Source organism: Nothobranchius furzeri, chromosome 3, assembly GCF_043380555.1.
Source record: "Nothobranchius furzeri strain GRZ-AD chromosome 3, NfurGRZ-RIMD1, whole genome shotgun sequence".
Lineage (NCBI taxonomy): Eukaryota > Metazoa > Chordata > Actinopteri > Cyprinodontiformes > Nothobranchiidae > Nothobranchius > Nothobranchius furzeri.
In genome coordinates, this window is record NC_091743.1 from 61,534,543 (window position 1) to 61,553,123 (window position 18,581).

Genomic DNA, 18,581 nt, shown 5'->3' on the forward strand with positions numbered 1-18,581 from the left:
AACATTTAAAATCATGTCTAAAACACAATAATGCCATCTTTAGGTTATGAAAACTAGCAATATGACTACAGTATTCGTAATAATACTAATGGCCAGTGTAGTAAATTAATATTATGTCCCTTTTTCAGTTAATATTACAGTTTAATCAAACAATAAAATATTCTAATTAAATATAAATCATTTGAATCTTTGTCTTTTCTGATAAGGACAACCAACCTGTTGAGGTGAAGGTTGTATGTAGCCTTGTGGAGGAGGTGGAGCCTGTATGACAGGCTGGGATGGAGGAGGTGGTGGAGGTGGAGGGTGAGGGTGTCCAGTAGCAGGTTGGTAGCCAGATGGGGGTGGCAAAGGCTGACCCGTGGTAGCCATGATGTAGCTGGTCTGAGGTGGTGGGTGCTGTGAAAGCACTGTGGGAGGAGCCTGATACATAGGGGGCGGCTCTGGGTTCTCACTGGAGCCTTGTCTGCTCAGCGTCATCTGGGTAAACTGGGGTGGCAGCTCCTCTCCCTGAGAAGAGTTGGAATGATGTTAGTAGTAGGACTGGATCAGAGCCTGCTGTGAAGCTGGAGCTGCAGCAAACTCAGACAGACTACTAGTGATGAGAGCCATGTCACTAAATTTCCATCTGGGCCACAGATTTGAGAATTTGTGTAATTAGAAAGAACTATTTTTATAAAAAAAATACTCCCGACATGAAGATGCTTCTGTTAGTGAAATCCTCCTCAAAGCCAGAATCAATCACGGGGGAGAAGTGGGCACAATAAAATAAATGTTTACACAATAATAGGATATATATATATATATATATATATATATATATATATATATATATATATATATATATATATATATATATACAGTTATGACAAAAATGATGCACAGCTGGTTAAGAGTAGCACAGAAAGAGCTTCACGTGATTAAATATTCACCAAATGTTAATGAGAACAGAGAAGCATAACAAATGCATTTCAGTAGAAGAGAGAAGTTTGAAGATGTGATGCATCACTAAAGTAATAATGTTTGTCTATAAAAGGCATCAGTACCATTGTGTACTGCTGGGGAGGAGAAACTGGCAGGAGAACCTGGGGACAGGAAGGACTGGAGTAGGAGACAGGCTGAGAAGGCTGCAGAGATGCCACCGGCTATATGCACCAGAAAAGGAGGAAATTCAGAAGCAGAGGATTAAGAGAGTAAAGCACTAGAGAAAGATGACACGTAGGACAACAAGATAAAAGGCAGACAGGAGCAATGAAGTTTAGAACATAGTGGTAAAAGGTTAAATGAGCATAAATGGAAAAAAGGGGAAATGAAATTTGCTTTTATACGTGGAAATTCAATTCAACATAGATACAAATGAAATGCATTAACTAACAAAGACAAAAGTTAAACGCCTCTGATTTCAAATGTAAGGCTTTGTGTCAACATAAAATAACCAATTATTTTCTCTTTTTTGGTTTTGATAATGGTAGATAGTGGAGACCTGTGCGATCATGTGGTTGGCCATGGGGTGTTGCTGCGGGGTGGGCAGCAGGGCAGTCTGAGGTGGTGCCTGGGTCGGTGGCTGCTGTGGAGGCTGAGGTGGGCAGGGAAGCAGACTACGACTGGACTGGGAGGCAGATGGAGGACACACATCAGGGCTGACTAGAGGCAAGCCTGAAAAAGAGAAAAATTAGCAATTTTTTATTAACAATAAAAAAGCAGCATTGAGCACCTTCAATAATTAATACTAATGTATTTTTTGAGTATTTAACTTACATGATAACAGAGAACAAATGAAACATTGCTTGGGCTTTGTTGAAATGTAATAACATTTGCTTGTTGATACACTAAAAAACACTTTGGTTTTTCAAATTTTTTTATCATTTGCTAAATATGCAAAATTTAAAGTGTTTCAATCATATTTCAGGACAGGAAAACTCAACAGAGACCAAATAAAATTAAAAACTCTGAATGTATTGATGTAAAATATTATGACCAGCCCCATGTTGTGGGTTTAATGTTCCCATTATAATGACTTTATTCACATTAGTTCCAGTCTCTTTTAAAGTGTTTCAACCACAGGAGTTTCGGACTGCCTCTGTAACGAGCTTTGGTGGCACAAAGAAAATACATTTCAGTGTGAAAATTACGCAACTTTTGACGTCTTGAATGCAGAAATTGAGAGGCTTACTTTCAGTTGTCAATCAGCTAGTAGAAGGTACTTCAAAACTTTACAATGAAGAGGGGCAAAGAAAGGAGAACATGTCACTAAACTGGCAACTTTCTAAATCCTGTTAGGAGTTCATAATACCTAGTATTTATGGTCTAATTTCTGAGGTAAAACCTTCTGAGATTGAGTTAATTCTTTCAGATTCTCAGGCTTTCTGGGAAACTTCTGAGAAAAAACATGTCGTAGAAAGTTCATCTTTTCTTCTTACAAATGACATCTGGAACATCAGCTATGATTCCTACGGTCCTTGGCTTTATACAAACATCATTTTCGAAAGAGAAACAATACAATGAATATGAGAAGAAAACCCTCCAGTTGTCAGGGATAACTTAAGTTGCAGATACTAAAGGACCTTTTAATTATGCTACAAAGACTAAGTCACATTCGTGGGAATGCATTAATTGGTCAAATGTTTACCAATTGCTTATTTTAGTAGATTCAGCGTAAAGACACTCACCCTGACCCTTAAACATAAATTACAATAATTTTAGTCTCAGCGTTTACCAGAATTCTTAATATCCTCCTCCATCCTTACCAGAACGAGAGCCTTTGCAGCTTCCCTGTGATCCCTTGTTGCTGCCAAGGCTATCCCCTCTGGTAAGAATGGAGATACCAGAGAAGCTGCTGGCTTTAGTCACGGGTGGCCGGAGGGTGCGGTTGGAACTGTCTGAGTCTGTGCTGCTCCAGGGCCGTGGCTCCAGGCACTTCATGTCACTATCTGTGCTGCTCTGACGGCTGCTAGACGCCCGGCTGGAGCTCTCGCGGTTTCCCCTGAGACATGGCACAACAGAAAAGAGATTACCTGACATGATAAAATCTGAGGTGGAACACAGCAGCAGAGATTTGATGTTAACAAGCAAGATATGTACAATTAAAGTAGAAAAATATGTAAGCAGAGAAAGAGTCAAAAGTGTGTAGGAGTAAATGAGGAGTGCGTATTAGGAGGGTGGCCTCATTCGAGGATTTGAAGGAATGTTGGTGAAGTTAGAAAAAATACAGGTTGAGCCCGGTTCACACTGTGCGTTTCTCCTAAAGGACCGCTTCATGTCACACAATGAGCTCAGAGAAGTGGAACACTGTACGGCCCAAGATTTTAATGAGAGACTTCATAACGTCTCATTTTAGTGGGACATGCCAATGTCACACGCACATGTCACAAAAAGCATATGACAATAAAGCTGAGTTTCTACTTCTAAATCACCCTATGTGGAGACGGGCTCACGCATTGGTGGAGACGTTTACCCTACAGACTTCACTGTTGCATGTGGTATAATTCCCCACCAGGACAAAAGAGGGTGAAGCACTTTTCTGAGGGCCTCCTGCCACCATTGCAGTCACATTTCTGGTCAATGATGGTGTATTTACGTTTGTGTACTTATACTGTGTTCGTGCATTTCAGAGACTTAACATGAAATAATTTGTTTCTCGTTCTTTTCGTGCAGTCGTCACCTCGAAACCCATGTTTCATGCAGTTATCTTCCATTAACAAAACGTTTGCAGCATACCTTTGTACTCCTTCAGTCATGTGTATTAACGCTTAAATCATCAGACGGTTTCAGTAAGATGTTCTGCAAACTGTCCGCCGCTAGATATCTTCGGCACTGATTTTATTTTGGATGGGAGGGGGAATGGTGCTTATTTTGACTAATTTAAAGAAAGTGGTGTCCTAACCAATCACAGGCTTATGGTCTCTGTTGAACGTTTGGGCATGTCTCTGTCACTCTGCCTGCCGCAGACCGCTTGCGATGACACATCATGACGTTGCGTCTCTTTATCGCCGAGCTAATGGTGAAGTATTAACTAGGCTTAAAAGTCATCATATACCGAAGGCAGGAACGATGAAAGGGAACAATTGCTAGCGTTTATTAGATTGAACTGAACTCCAAAAATAAGGAGAAGGAAAAAAAAAAGGAGAAGGCTGTGGAGACACTCATGGTTTACTGCCATTACTGCTACTGTTACTGCTACAGCATTGTGTTGCTGTCACTAGTTTTTCGTGTGGCTTGGGGTGCATTCTCATTGTTCGACTGCAGAACCGAATTGAAGATTTCTGACACTGCTTGAGGACAGTTGGAGGCAGTTATGGGAGTGCACAAAGAGCTGTCGGTGGTCTGTTACACTGAGCAGCCAAAGACCTGCAAATCATGCTCACGCTCATCGTTGTTCCTCACAACTCTATTCACGGCGAAAGATTTGTCTATGACGGCTGAAAAACACACAGTGTGACCTTGGCTTTACAGACAGGAGAATACAGAGAAGGTTCATCAACAGGAAGAAAGAACAGGCTTTAGGTAGAACATTAAAGATGCATTTTGGCTGGTTTGTTGTAACCACAATACAAGAGCAGGCAACATACCAAAATTAATTCCAAACTGGTAAATATAAAACTCCACATACATAAACACAAACAAACCCACTCATTGGATAAACAAACATGCAGAAAGGACAGAGCTTTAAACAACACCAAGGTGGAGGGATATTTCAGGGAGTTGGCTGACACAAATTTGCATAACTTCCACCCAAATCACTAAGTGTAACACAGTGGACACCATTCGCAAAACACATCTACAAAAATGAGTCTTGCAAAGCAAATTTGTGAAACATTAAATAAGAATAAAACACATGCAACCCAAAAAATCGAAGCAATGACAAATGAGTCATACATAAACCTTTTCCATTTACACCAAATGTACATGAACGTCGTTATCACGCAGCAGATGTATTCGACAACTCAAGACTCTCACACATGGTCTACAAATAATCACTTTATTTTTGTTGTGTACATTCATTTTGATGCCGACATGCTGGATAAGGTTACCGTATTTTCTGGACTATAAGCCTCTACTTTTTTCCCAGGCTTTGAACCATGCGGCTTATAATGAGGCGCGGCTTTAGTCAACCAGAAAGGACGGATGCTAGAAAGTCTAATGAAGGAATGGTTAAAGGAGTGCTACGGAAAGCACCCAGGAGGATTTTTTTCAATCAATCAAAGCTTTATTTATAAAGCACCTTCCGCAACCCTGTCAGGAAGCCCAGTAAAACGGCGCTGCTTGTTTTCCCAGCTTCACCCCGGGATGATGACAGCAACACGGAGAGCGACACTGGCATCGCCACAGAAAAGGTATGTGACGAAGCTCTTCTGAGGTTGTTCAACTCAGACACTGAAGAGGACTTCTGTGGTTTCAGTGCGCATGCGGACAATGAATGAATTAATCAATAACTTTTCTGTTTTGTTTGATACTGATCAGTTCAGTTACCTTCAGCTAAACTACATTTTCAATTCAGTAGATATCTGCAGCTTTTAGCCTGGTGCGGCTTATATTGAGGTGCGCTCTATAGTCTGGATATTACGGTAGTTGTTTACAAAATCAATGAATGCACAATAAGTGCAGGCAGCACTGTCAGAACTCCCACCCATCACGAGTGAGCAGTAGCAGCATTAGAAATAATTAGAATTAATGTAAAACTTGCAATAAAAAAAATCTAACTCTTAAGCAGACGCAGGGTTTTACAAATCTTCACTGGTGAGCGCAGAAAAAACATATTACAGGCAAATGATGCCAAAATAACTGTGTACAAATGTGTTCTTGCCATATTAAGAGTCGGAAGAAGGAAGAACAGAAGAAAAATGAAGTCAAAACACGACAGTTTGGGGAATCTCCACCAAACACAGCTCCATAAAAACTGTAAGGCCCCAGTAATAGCTAGGTGGTGGTGGTGTTGTGGCTGCGGCTAATAAATATTTCAGAGGTTGTAATTAATGGAGGATCTATTTTCAGGCCTCTCTCTGCACAACCTATTTTGAGGAAGGGTGGAGGCAATGACATTCTCCGAATATGCTGGCGCACACTTGTTAGCTTTGCTCCACAGAGAAATTTTGCTCTTGATCACACAAAATCTCTCTACTCAAACACTGATAATTTAATCATATTCAACAGAACAGCAAAGAATACTGACTAAAAATCATTCCACTGCGTTCGATCTTTGCTAAATTTTGAAGAAACCAAACAACAGAGGACAAAATGCTTTAGATGTACTAAAAAAAGTTTTGAACTACATTGTATTTTGAAAATCTATGTGTGATATGTATGTTAGACAATGATTTCTGACTTTGGTCGCTCCCATTTCGGTCACAGAGGATTAAAATCATTTCGAGCTTTATGCTGTGCAATTTTAAAGCAACTCGAATACAAGATAACTAACATTTTACTGCTATTGTAATTGTTTTGTGATCAAATAAAGCTAATATATAATATTGTGACAGAGGGAGTAATTCATGGTGATCATCTCAGTGTGACTTCTGCTACTAATCACATGCTAAGCCATCTATAAGAAGGCGGTAAGACAAAAAACCCTGATCAATGCAACACTAAAGCTAGAGTGAAATGGGTTCATGGAAATGTCTGGAGTATAAAAAGTATAAACAAAACTAAGGATGTGAGTTAACCAAGATTATATTTGTAAAAATTACACTTATAAAATCGCAACAACACACCCAATAATGTGATCAAAACTCTGTATTTGAGCTGGAATTCTCCATGTCTGTGTTAGGTCTGTAATTAATCAGTTTGTGTAGGTGGGTAGGAGTTGCTATTGGGGTCCTGGCTTGGCTTGGGCATAGGCAGGGGTCTTATTGGGGAAAAGATGTAAAATCCCAATTTATTATATCCAAAAAATATTAGGTCTATGCTGTGAAAACAAAATTAATAACCTTAGTCTGTATGTGCCATTAGGAAATTGGACCCAACGTTTCAGATAATATGTAAATTGATATTTAGTAAAACACAGATATACATAGAATCTGGAATTTACTGTTAAAATTAATGTATTTCCTAAAACTGAAAACAAAAGAAGCCAAAGTCAATTTCCATCCTGAAAGGATCCAAACTGATTCTTCCGTTTCCTGCATTTAGCTCAAATCAACATTCAGATTCAGTGCCAACATGTCTGTGCCAAAATGTTCCAGGTGACTTTATTAAAAACTAGAGGACTTAAGTCAATCAAAAAACAAACAGCTTACTGTGAAAGAAATGTGGTTGTTTTATAAAAAAATGTAGTTGAAGGTGGATGGGTGACGGGGTAAGTAGGTTAATCAATTTCCAGTGAAACCACAAAGCAGCCATGCATGAGCTGATGAAGGCCCCACGGTGCAATGATAGAATAGCCATTTGTCAGCCGATTACACCAAGCAAAGATAATCAACACAAGTCACCACTATCATCACCAAACCACTTTCAAAAATGGGCATGGCAACACATTATTCAGTCAGCAAAACCCCAATACCTAAAGATCTGCCTCCTCTTTTGAGAGCTAGAACAGTAGCCCTCAGTGGAAAGTCTGTTGGGGTTAACATTAGGAGAAAACGCTCAGGTTACAAGTCTGGATTGTAGAATAAGACATGGTTTAAAGAAAGTTGAAATAAAGAATTGTGGGTGGTAGAGGTAGCCACAGTGGGAAACTTTCACCCTTAAGTGGGGAAAAAAGCACACAGGGCAGAAATTTGACTCATGAGTTGCCCACGCTTCCTCTTTGTCTCCCTCTCAGCATCTTAGGCCCTCATCTTTCAAGCTGAAAGGTAGAGCTGTGTGCAGCTGCTGTGTGAGCAAACTCATTCCTTGTGAAAATGTTATTCTACCCTTTGTTTTGCTTTTAAAGACTGTTTGTCTAGTTTTATATAAAAATATATATTGTAACTTTTGATTCACATAAAAATTCAGTATAAGACTTTGGAGGGTCTGTATAAATTGTTTAGTTGGCTACATTTTAGGGCCCATAGTGGCATTCTTTTGTGACCGAAAGCAAAAGGGACAAGATGTCAATAACCAGAGGAGTAAAATGATTCCTGCCTTAAGAAATGCAAGTAAATATCTGTGAGGATGCACATTCTTACCTGTTGTCATTGATGTATCCATTCTGAGAGGACTGTAAGAAGAAAGACACCTGCACATTATGAATTATGACCTACTATGAGCAAATATTTTAGTATATTTTGGGTAACACTTTACAATAAGGGTCCACTTATTAATGTAACTTAGCGCATTACTAACCATTGATTAATAGTGTCCCTTTATTAATGGTATTGTTATTGTTACCTTTAAGTGTCCTTCAGGTTAGGACAAAGGGAGGAGGGAGAGAGGTTTGCTTAGTAATGCATTACATAATATGATTAGGCAGTTGTTAAAACTTTAATAGTTTATTAATGCTTAATAATGCACAAGTAACATAAAAAAATGGACCCTTATTGTGAAGTTTTACCATATTTTGCACATTAGCCTTTAAACATTCAGACGTTTCAGATATCTGTATTAAAGATACATATAAACCCAATTAGAGATGGAAATTTGTTTGCAGATCATTGTAGCAAACACAAAAAGTGACAAATAAATCACTTTTCCCACGATGTAATTTCTCAAAATATTTTCATAATGGTAAAAAAAAATGCATGCGTATGATTCACTATATGTAAACTGTTTGGTATTTACATGTAGAGATTTCATCAAATATAAAGAAAATAAACTAGTGATTAAAAAATACATTCCAGGAATATATCATTATATGGTTAAACAACAGAGAAACAAGAATGTCCCAAGCTTAATGCTAATCTGTCCGGATCAGTGCCGGTCAAGGTTTAATACTTACTTCTCGAGCAAAAATCCGGTCTCGAACCCGCTGATACTCCTCTTCTCTCTCTTCAATGGACTTGCTACGCCGCCCGTCCTGCAGTGGCACACGGATCTAACATTTGAAAAGACAATCACATACATGTGTTTCAAAAGATCTTTAACAAATGCATCTTTTAATCATCCAAATAAAGAACTTCGTCCTAAATATTAAACAAGACTGTCTCCTACTGCACAATAAACTAAGACACATGCTTCTGGTACCATTCATGACCTAATGACTAACAGCATTTTGTTTTGGTTAAAGGAAGACAACAAATGGAAGATGGTAACTAATTTCCATTACCTGATTATCATCTTTGTCCATACTAGCATCGTCTCTTTTAAGAATGAATTTCTTCTGGAAGTCAACGTTACGCTCATCCTTAATGTGTTCAGAGAACCTTTGTTCTGGTCTGTTAAAAAACAAAATTATGTATTTATATTTCAGAGGCCAGTGCTGTGTGTCTAAAGGTGTAGGAGTAGTCCAAATGTTATACCCTACTAGTCTGGAAAAATGTGTCTTAACTTTGACATTTACCTTGCCAAGGATGGGAAAAAAAATCAATCTTTAATGAAATACTTAATCAAATAATTAATACCACTGATCCGTAACTGGCAACAGACATTAAAATTATTTAATTGCTTAGAAAAATGGACTGCTGTTACATCATTTGACCACAGGATGTCATTCTTGCAAATTGCACCTTTAATATCAAACTAAAACACTGGCTTGTCCTTTATGAAGGAGTTTTATTATTACACTAGGTGGTGCAGATTCGTTTTTCTAAAATAACTGAATCAAAAAGAAACATTTATTATGAAATAAAAATACATTAGTGGGACATACAATATTTTTCTCTGTTATTCACATTTAGGCTCTAAATTAAAGTCTGGCTTTGCGTTTAGTCTGTTCAGCTCAGACATCCACTATCCTGTTAGAGTCTTATATTTGTATCGTTACAAAAGTCTCACTCATGTAGCTTTGTTACTCTCAACCCTTGAGAATACGTGCACTATTAGTTTGTTCTAATTTGTTTAGTTTGCAAGCATTATTCCACACCAGGTTATGTATTACCACCATTTTAAACCTTACATGGGACTTTTACAGGGAAATACCAAATTGTAGCATTTTAATTACATAATTTTTGTTCTTTCGTGTGCAGTTTACTTCAGAATAACATCATGTACATGTCCGGACTAAACAAAGCAGATAAATAGGCTTAAATCAGCATAACCAGATTAAATAAAACACATGTTGGGTTCATGTTTTAAAGAGCCTGAGTCAAGTGGAGAGCTCACATGCGTGTGTTGCCCGTCTTGTTGATGATGACGGCCTTCCCCGTCTGATCTACGTTGTGGTCCATGCCGAAGTATGCAGCCACGCGGTGCAGCAGCATTCGATGATACGAAGTCATCTGAGGAAACTTCTTATACTGATTACTGCAAGTGACACAAATGACGTAAAAATGCGTTATTGTTGAATTTTCGGGTGTCTTTTCATTAAAGCTTAATATTGATTACATGATAGTGTCAATTACAAGCAGACTTTAAATTATTACTAAGGCAATCAGTAAACAACTAAATAAATAAGAGTATCACGAAGAGCAGACTCACTTATTGTCGTTAATGAATTCCAGGATATCTTGTTCTAGTTTAAGCAGCATCATTCTATCCCTGGTGGGCCGAAGGAAAGACAAGACAGATATGAAAGGTCAGAACTTAAGTGGAAAGAGAAGTTCCTTTTAGGATTTTCTGCTACCGTTTTTTAAAATATGGCTGCTTTGTTCAGAACACATCTGGATAAAATAATTCTACCAAAAATTTAGATGATTCACTATCTGATTGTTCAGTTTTTCTTAGGTGCTGATCATACCTGGGATTGTTTTTCAGTGTGTTGACCAAAAACTCGTGAACATCAATGCCTGTGGAGTCCGTGTACTCCTGGCTGGAGTCTAATGGAAAGAAAAACAATGAAAAAAACCAATTAACCCTTTTTTCTAAAGTTTCAGTGCAACAGAGAGCAAGCACATTCTGACACAATGCTAAGCATTAAAAAGGCTTCCCAGCACCCTGGCACTGACATACCAAAATGTTCAAGAGAGAAAAAACATGAGAAACAAATAATCAGAGTAGCTGTGTGCACACACACACACGCACATGCACACAAACACACAGTCTGCAGAGGGACAATTTCCTCTACAATAAGACAGTTGGACGAGCCATTTAATCTCTGCTCTCAGCATAATGGCAACCAAGGAACCCAACAGAAAGAAAGCATTAAAAATGAAAAAGGTTCTTCTGAAGAAATAGTTGAGTTGGTATTTTGAGTATCTAAAACAAGAAATAGAATATTTAACAAGAAATAGAATATTTAACAACACTGTGTCACTTATTTGACAAATGCAGGAAAATGATGTTTAGCATTCTGGCCCTCTAAAGGCTTGAGATCAAATATCAAACAAAACAGCCCCCAGTGTGATATAAAGTGTAACTGTTTGAGGAAAAGTTATATTTTATTCTAGTGCCTTTAGTTTTTCTTAGAAGAATATCAAAAAGAAAACAAGTGACCAAGACACATTTATTTTATACCTTTTCTCCATATTTTGCTTGTTTTTCAAAATATTTTAGAATCTGCGTCTACGAGACAAATGATGATGATAAGCCACTGGTCAATGATACATGGCTCACTTAAAATCAGTCCTTTCAATGTGTTGTGTAGAGGTGTGGATGAGTTTATTTATTCTCTAGTGCAGTAATTGGCCAGTGTGTCCCTTTTTATCTGAACAGGCCTGAATACTTTACCTTCTTCACTTCAGTGTGTGTTTACAAGGTTTTCAACACTCATTAAATCAATGCATTTGCAGTGGTCTCTAGTGGGAATGAATGCCTTGTAAGCTGTACTCGGGGGTGTGTGTGTGGGGGGGGGGGGGGGGGGGGGTTGAGAAGCTCAGAGGCGCCTGAATCAGGAAGTACAAGTCAGGAGAGAGTTGTTTCAGATGGCAGGTTTTGGACTGTTATTTGTTGATATTTGGACATCTTGCCTCTGACTGGATAACAGCAGCACAACTCTACCACTGACTCTGTTTCGCTGTGCAATGTTGATGTTTTATCTCCACAAATAACACAAGACTGAAGAAGTTCTGCTGCGTGGTGGACTTGCTGAACAGCTTTCCCCATCAAGATGGGTGAGTCCATAACTGTTCAGTGACAGTGTGACGTAGATCCATCAGGCTTTTCTAATCCTAGAGTTTCACCGTTTACTGTCTATCAGAAGCTAAAGCAGGAGATAGGTATAAGAGACCATTTTAATGTTCAGCCTGCATGAAACGCACAGGGTGACCGATTATATTTAGATATTTTTAAAACAAAAAGGTTTTTCAGTGTTCCACACCTATAACAACTACAGAATAACTGAACAAAACCAATGAACTAGAAGATTTATGTTGTGATTTCAATATGGCTTCTGTCCCTGCATCTATACATTGCAGCCAGCCACTAGAAGGCAATGTGGTTCCTTTTGGCTTCATCTTCCAACATCTAATTTTTGTAAATGCTAATGACCAAAACACATAATGGAGCTGAGTAATATTAATGTCAGTTTGGATAACAACAACGACAAATGTTCATCGTACCACGAGACAGCATCTTTCGCGGAGCCTTGTCCTTCTTCTGCTTCTCTTCATTTTCGTACTCATCCTTGGAGGACTTTTCCTCTTCTTTGTCTGATGGACAGCTGATGTGAAGCTGGATGATATCCTGAAAAAAGCAATTACATTTTTGTCAATATGTAGACGGTACAACTGCAACAAGGAAATGGCATGGCTGCTTTCTAAATCTAACCCATTGTTTACCATCACTGTTGCTTAAATATTTAGTTTGTTTCAATTGTTTTTTCCTTTTTGCCATTTCAAATGTTCTTATTGAAGATGCACCTTATGGCCTGTCAAGGTGCCTGTCATTTTATTTTTGATTGTGTGATGCAGATTGTATGTGACACATTTGACAATAAAGCATTCTGGTTATAGAGAAAGAAAAAAATGCATAAAATAACTTGTTTAACTTAAGTTATAAAATAAGTTAGATGGTTGATGTTAGAAGAGGAAACGTACTGATTCTGGAGGTCCATCGGTCGAAAACGGACCACAGGGCTCTTCACATACTGCCAGACTCCGCACCAGCTTCACTTTGGCGTTTGACTGCAACATGAACAAATTTACTCAGATCTGATAGTTGCTTTTACAGAAAAATGGAAATGTGATCAAATACTTCCTGTTGATGGTTTAATTACAGTGTTAAGCCGGGCGTACAATGTGCGACTTTTTCACTTTTTTGAGCCGATTTTCCACTCGTGCAAGAATCCACAAGATCGGGGCGAGTTTGGCGCTGAGCGTCGTGTAGTGTACAGGGGGTTACGAGAGGCCATTAACACCACATGAGCAGCTACCGATCAGCAATCGTGAGCTTCCACGGACTTCTGGAGTGTTTGATATTTTGCTCGTTCCTTGTGAGGGTTGAAGCGGAGCAGCGAGCAGCTGCGACCCAAAAAGTACCAGAACTGCTCACGGTGCATGCGTAATCATGCGTCAACACCGTTCGCCTGCTATTTCCCTAATAACACACGTTGTTCGTTTTTATTTCTACACGTCTTTTACACACAATGACAAGGACTGTCAAGAAAGCGTGTTCGTCGTGTTCATGTCAAATTAAACTGATCACAAAACAGATTTACTTTCTTTATTTAGTTTTCCTCATCCAACCCCCATAAACCCCCTGTGTGTCCTTCTGCAGCACTCCTGAAGGACAACAGGCAAACAACACAAAAAAAGTCTGAAGTGTGTAAAAACTGCTATGTTTAGCATATTTTTAAGTCTGACGTGTTGCTACCAGACGTACAGTGAGCACATGACTCGTGAGATCTGTTCTGCGATGAAGTCGTACAATTTGAGCTGAAGCTGAGTGCTACGAGTGAAAAAGTCGCACAGTGTCCTCCCAGCTTTAGGGAATATTTGGTTGCATAAAAATCACAATCTTACATAAACTGATCCTTATTTCTGACAAACTATGATTTGTTTGCATTAGGCTTGGGCGGTATTACAGTATTACGGTATACAGCCGGTGTTAAAAAATAGCAATGGTTCCAGCACAGTCACAAAAAACGGTGCATGTAGGAGACGAGGATAAAAAATAAATAAATAAATGAAAGTTATTTAATGTATAAAACAGATGCGAGGTAGAATTTTCTGTTTTAGGTAAACGGTTTGAAATGTTTTGTCCAAGTGTCCTCCTTGAACCGTCACCTTATCGTGGTGGAGGAGTTTGAGTGCCCTAATGATCCTAGGAGCTATGTTGTCGGGGGCACTTAGTGCCCCTGGTAGGGTCTCCCATGACAAATTGGTCTTAGGTGAAGGGTGAGACAAAGAATGGTTCGAAGGATCTTTCATGGCGGTTAAAACGAAGAGTCGGAGTACCCGGCCCGGAGGGTTACCGGGGTCCCACCCTGGGGTTGGGGCCCGTGAGCGAGCGCCTGGTGGCCGGGCTTTCGCCCATGGGGCCCGGCCGGGCCCAGCCCGAACCGGATACATGGGCTCGTCCAACTGTGGACCCACCACCCGCAGGAGGAACATGAAGGGTCCGGTGCAATGCGAATCGGGTGGCAGACCAAGGCGGGAGCCTTGGCGGTCCAATCCCCGGACAAGAAAACTAGTTTTTGGAACATGGAACGTCACCTCGCTGGCGGGGAAGGAGCCGGACCTTGTGGCAGAGGTTGAGCGGTACCGGCTAGATATAGTCGGACTCACCTCGACACATTGCATTGGCTCTGGAACCCGAGACCTGGAGAGGGGTTGGACACTCTACTTTGCTGGAGTTGCTCCGGGTGAGAGGCGGAGGGCTGGGGTTGGCTTTTTGTTAGCCCCGAGACTCTCTGCCTGTGTGTTGGGGTTTACCCCGGGGGACAAGAGGGTAGCTTCCTTGCGCCTTCGGGTCGGGGAACGGGTCCTGACTGTTGTTTGTGCTTATGGGCCAAATATCAGTTCAGAGTACCCACCCTTTTTGGAGTCCCTGGGACGAGTGCTAGATAGTGCTCCATCAGGGGACTCCATTGTCCTGCTGGGGGACTTCAATGCTCACGTGGGCAATGACAGCTTGACCTGGAGGGGTGTGATTGGGAGGAACGGCCCACCTAATCTGAACTCGAGCGGTGTTTTGTTATTGGACTTCTGTGCAAGCCGCAGTTTGGCCATAACGAACACCATGTTCGAACATAAGGATGCCCACCGGTACACTTGGTACCAGGGCAGCCTAGGTCACAGGTCGATGATAGATTTTGTAGTCGTATCATCTGACCTGCGGCCGTATGTTTTGGACACCCGAGTGAAGAGAGGGGCGGAGCTGTCAACTGATCACCACCTGGTGGTGAGTGAGTTGGATCAGATGGCAAGGGAACATGCCGCGTAGACCTGGCAGACCCAAACGCATAGTAAGGGTCTGCTGGGAACGCCTGGCAGAAGAACCTGTCAAGACGGTCTTCAACTCCCACCTCCGGCAGAGCTTTGACCACGTCCCGAGAGCAGTGGGGGACATTGAGTCCGAGTGGGCCTTGTTCCACTCTGCGATTGTCGAGGCGGCTGTTGCTAGCTGTGGTCGTAAGGTGGCCGGTGCCAGTCGTGGTGGCAACCCCCGTACCCGCTGGTGGACACCAGAGGTTCGGGGAGCCGTCAGGCTGAAGAAGGAGGCCTACAGGGCGTGGCTGGTCTGTGGGTCTCCGGAAGCAGCAGACAGGTACCGGATAGCCAAGCGGGGTGCAGCAGTGGCGGTTGCCGAGGCAAAATCTCGGGCGTGGGAGGAGTTTGGTGAGGCCATGGAGAAAGACTATCGATCGGCTCCAAAGAGGTTCTGGCAAACTGTCCGGCGCCTCAGGAGAGGAAGGCAGCAACTCGCTCACACTGTTTACAGTGGGGATGGGGAGCTGCTGACGTCAACTGAGGCTATAGTCGGACGGTGGAAGGAATACTTTGAGGAGCTCCTCAATCCCACCAATGCGCATTCCGAGGAGGAACCAGAGCTGGGAGGCCTGGGGATGGACTGTCCGATCTGGGGGGCAGAAGTTGCTGAGGTAGTCAAACAACTACACAGCAGCGGAGCCCCGGGGGTGGATGAGGTTCGTCCTGGGTATCTCAAGGCTATGGATGTTGTAGGGCTGTCATGGTTGACACGTCTCTACAACATTGCGTGGTCATCGGGGGCAGTTCCTAGGGAGTGGCAGACCGGGGTGGTGGTCCCCATATTTAAGAAGGGTGACCTGAGGGTGTGTTCCAACTATAGGGGGATCACACTCCTCAGCCTCCCTGGAAAGGTCTACGCCAAGGTACTGGAGAGGAGGGTCCGATCGATAGTTGAATCTCAGATAGAGGAGGAGCAATGTGGTTTTCGTCCTGGCCGTGGAACTGTGGACCAGCTCTATACCCTTGCAAGGGTGATGGAGGGGGCATGGGAGTTTGCCCAACCAATCCACATGTGCTTTGTGGATTTGGAGAAGGCTTATGACCGTGTCCCCAGGGGTACCCTGTGGGGGACGCTCCAGGAGTATGGGGTGGGTGGCTTTCTGTTAAGGGCCATTCAGTCCCTTTACCAGAGGAGCGTGAGTTTGGTCCGCATAGCCGGTAGTAAGTCGGACCTGTTCCCAGTGAGGGTTGGACTCTGCCAGGGCTGCCCTTTGTCATCGGTTCTGTTCATCACTTTTATGGACAGAATTTCTAGACGCAGCCGTGGTGTGGAGTGTGTCGAGTTTGGTGGCAGGAGAATCTCGTCTCTGCTATTTGCGGATGATGTGGTCCTCCTAGCTTCATCCAGCTCTGACCTTCAGCTCTTGCTAGGTAGGTTCGCGGCCGAATGTGAAGCGGCCGGGATGAGGATCAGCACCTCCAAATCTGAGACCATGGTTCTCGACCGGAAAAGGGTGGCTTGCCACCTCCGGGTCGGGGGAGAGGTCCTACCTCAAGTGGAGGAGTTTAAGTATCTCGGGGTCTTGTTCACGAGTGAGGGTAGGAGGGATCGGGAGATCGACAGGCGGATTGCTTCGGCGTCTGCAGTGATGCGGACGCTGAGCCGATCTGTCGTGGGGAAGAGGGAGCTGAGCCAGAAAGCCAGGCTCTCGATTTACCGGTCGATCTACGTCCCAATCCTCACCTATAGTCATGAGCTTTGGGTAATGACCGAAAGAACGAGATCGCGGATACAAGCGGCCGAAATGAGTTTCCTCCGTAGGGTGGCCGGGCTCAGCCTTAGAGATAGGGTGAGGAGCTCGGACATTCGGGAGGGACTCAGAGTAGAACCGCTGCTCCTCCGGATCGAAAGGAGCCAGTTGAGGTGGTTTGGGCATCTGGTCAGGATGCCTCCTGGACGCCTCCCCGGGGAGGTGTTTCGGGCATGTCCTGCCGGCAGAAGGCCCCCGGGTCGACCCAGGACACGTTGGAGAGGTTACATCTCCAATCTGGTCCGGGAACGCCTTGGGGTCCTGCCGGAGGAGCTGGTGGACAAGGCCGGGGAGAGGACGGCCTGGAGCTCCCTAATTGGGATGCTGCCCCCGCGACCCGGACCCGGATAAGCGGAGGAAGACGAAGACGAAGATGACATCACGTGACATCGCGGACTTGGTGTCTAAAAAGCACACAACTTCTGCAGTTTGAGAGTATTTCAGGTTAAGCCGATAAACACTGATGAGGTCAATGTGCAAACAAAAAATGAGCGTAAAAGATGCACACCCTGTTGGAACCGCAGAGGAGCAAGCCAAAGCTGAGATAGCAGCCTTCTGTCTGGAGCCTGATATTAAAAGATGATAATGCGCTTTTCTGGTGAAAACCATGCTGCCAGCCTTCCCCAGATGTTGCAACAAGACCCAAAGTACCCAGGTGTCTTTGCCACAAGCTCATCAAAGCGGGTTTTCATCAGTCGGCCCACAACGCCATATGTCGAAGCTGGAAAAGGTAAAGATTCTGGTTTTTCAGACAAAAACATTTTATAAGCTGTGGGGGTTTTTTATTGTTAATATTATGTGTGTTACGTTGTTATTGCTTTAGTAATGGTGTTTGTTTTTCAGTTTCTGGACGGTGAAGGTCCAAATCAGCAGTTTGATAATTCCAAACAGAGTCTTACGTCATAATTTTTAAATTAGTCCCGGTAAAATTGTACATCGTGGTAAAATGTGAAGGAAGCTGGACGGTATTAACATTTGTATACAGCCCAAGCCTAGTTTGCATGTGAATTTCCTGGCTTTCAATGCTCACATTTTCACTTAGCAATGTAATGAATGCAACACCAGTCAGATTCATTCATCACACTCACACGGAGTAAAACACTACTGATTTATTAATCAGTCTAGAAACGAGTAAATGGTTCAGCCATACAACACAATCCCTTCTCTCATCACTCTCTTGATTTTACCAAGATGCTGTCACTCATGAACTCCAAATCACTTACCTTGGCTTTTTTCCTACCATGACTGTGGTTTTGAGTTCGTTTCTGATAAAAGAAAATAGACAAAAGCAAACATTTTCTTAATTTCAACAATAGGATGTAAAGTAAATGGACACAAAGTTCCAATATACCCATTTGGAAACCGACTAAATTACCACAAAATACCCCACAGCCGCAGAAATGTAGTTTCCTTCATAATGATCAGTCTAACCAAATAAAATGTTGTTAAAAAATTT

At 42.2% G+C, this 18,581-nt stretch overlaps 1 protein-coding gene across 11 annotated transcripts in view; it reads right to left on the reverse strand.

Moving 5' to 3' along the window:
• Positions 1-18,581, reverse strand: part of LOC107385338 (R3H domain-containing protein 2) — an 80,953-nt gene that overhangs the window by 17,495 nt on the left and 44,877 nt on the right. For 4 of the 11 annotated variants that reach the window (XM_054752190.2, XM_054752192.2, XM_054752196.2 and 1 more), the window contains exons 5-18: positions 18,349-18,390; positions 12,981-13,067; positions 12,504-12,627; positions 10,745-10,823; positions 10,486-10,545; positions 10,171-10,311; positions 9,176-9,284; positions 8,849-8,944; positions 8,100-8,149; positions 7,493-7,546; positions 2,745-2,980; positions 1,481-1,653; positions 1,044-1,142; positions 217-507 (exon numbers count right to left, since the gene is read on the reverse strand). In XM_054752190.2, coding sequence (XP_054608165.2) covers positions 217-507; positions 1,044-1,142; positions 1,481-1,653; positions 2,745-2,980; positions 7,493-7,546; positions 8,100-8,149; positions 8,849-8,944; positions 9,176-9,284; positions 10,171-10,311; positions 10,486-10,545; positions 10,745-10,823; positions 12,504-12,627; positions 12,981-13,067; positions 18,349-18,390 — 1,641 coding nt within the window. The remainder of the gene's footprint in view (positions 1-216; positions 508-1,043; positions 1,143-1,480; positions 1,654-2,744; positions 2,981-7,492; positions 7,547-8,099; positions 8,150-8,848; positions 8,945-9,175; positions 9,285-10,170; positions 10,312-10,485; positions 10,546-10,744; positions 10,824-12,503; positions 12,628-12,980; positions 13,068-18,348; positions 18,391-18,581) is intronic. The other 7 variants (XM_054752210.2, XM_054752216.2, XM_054752226.2 and 4 more) reach the window with 7 other exon arrangements.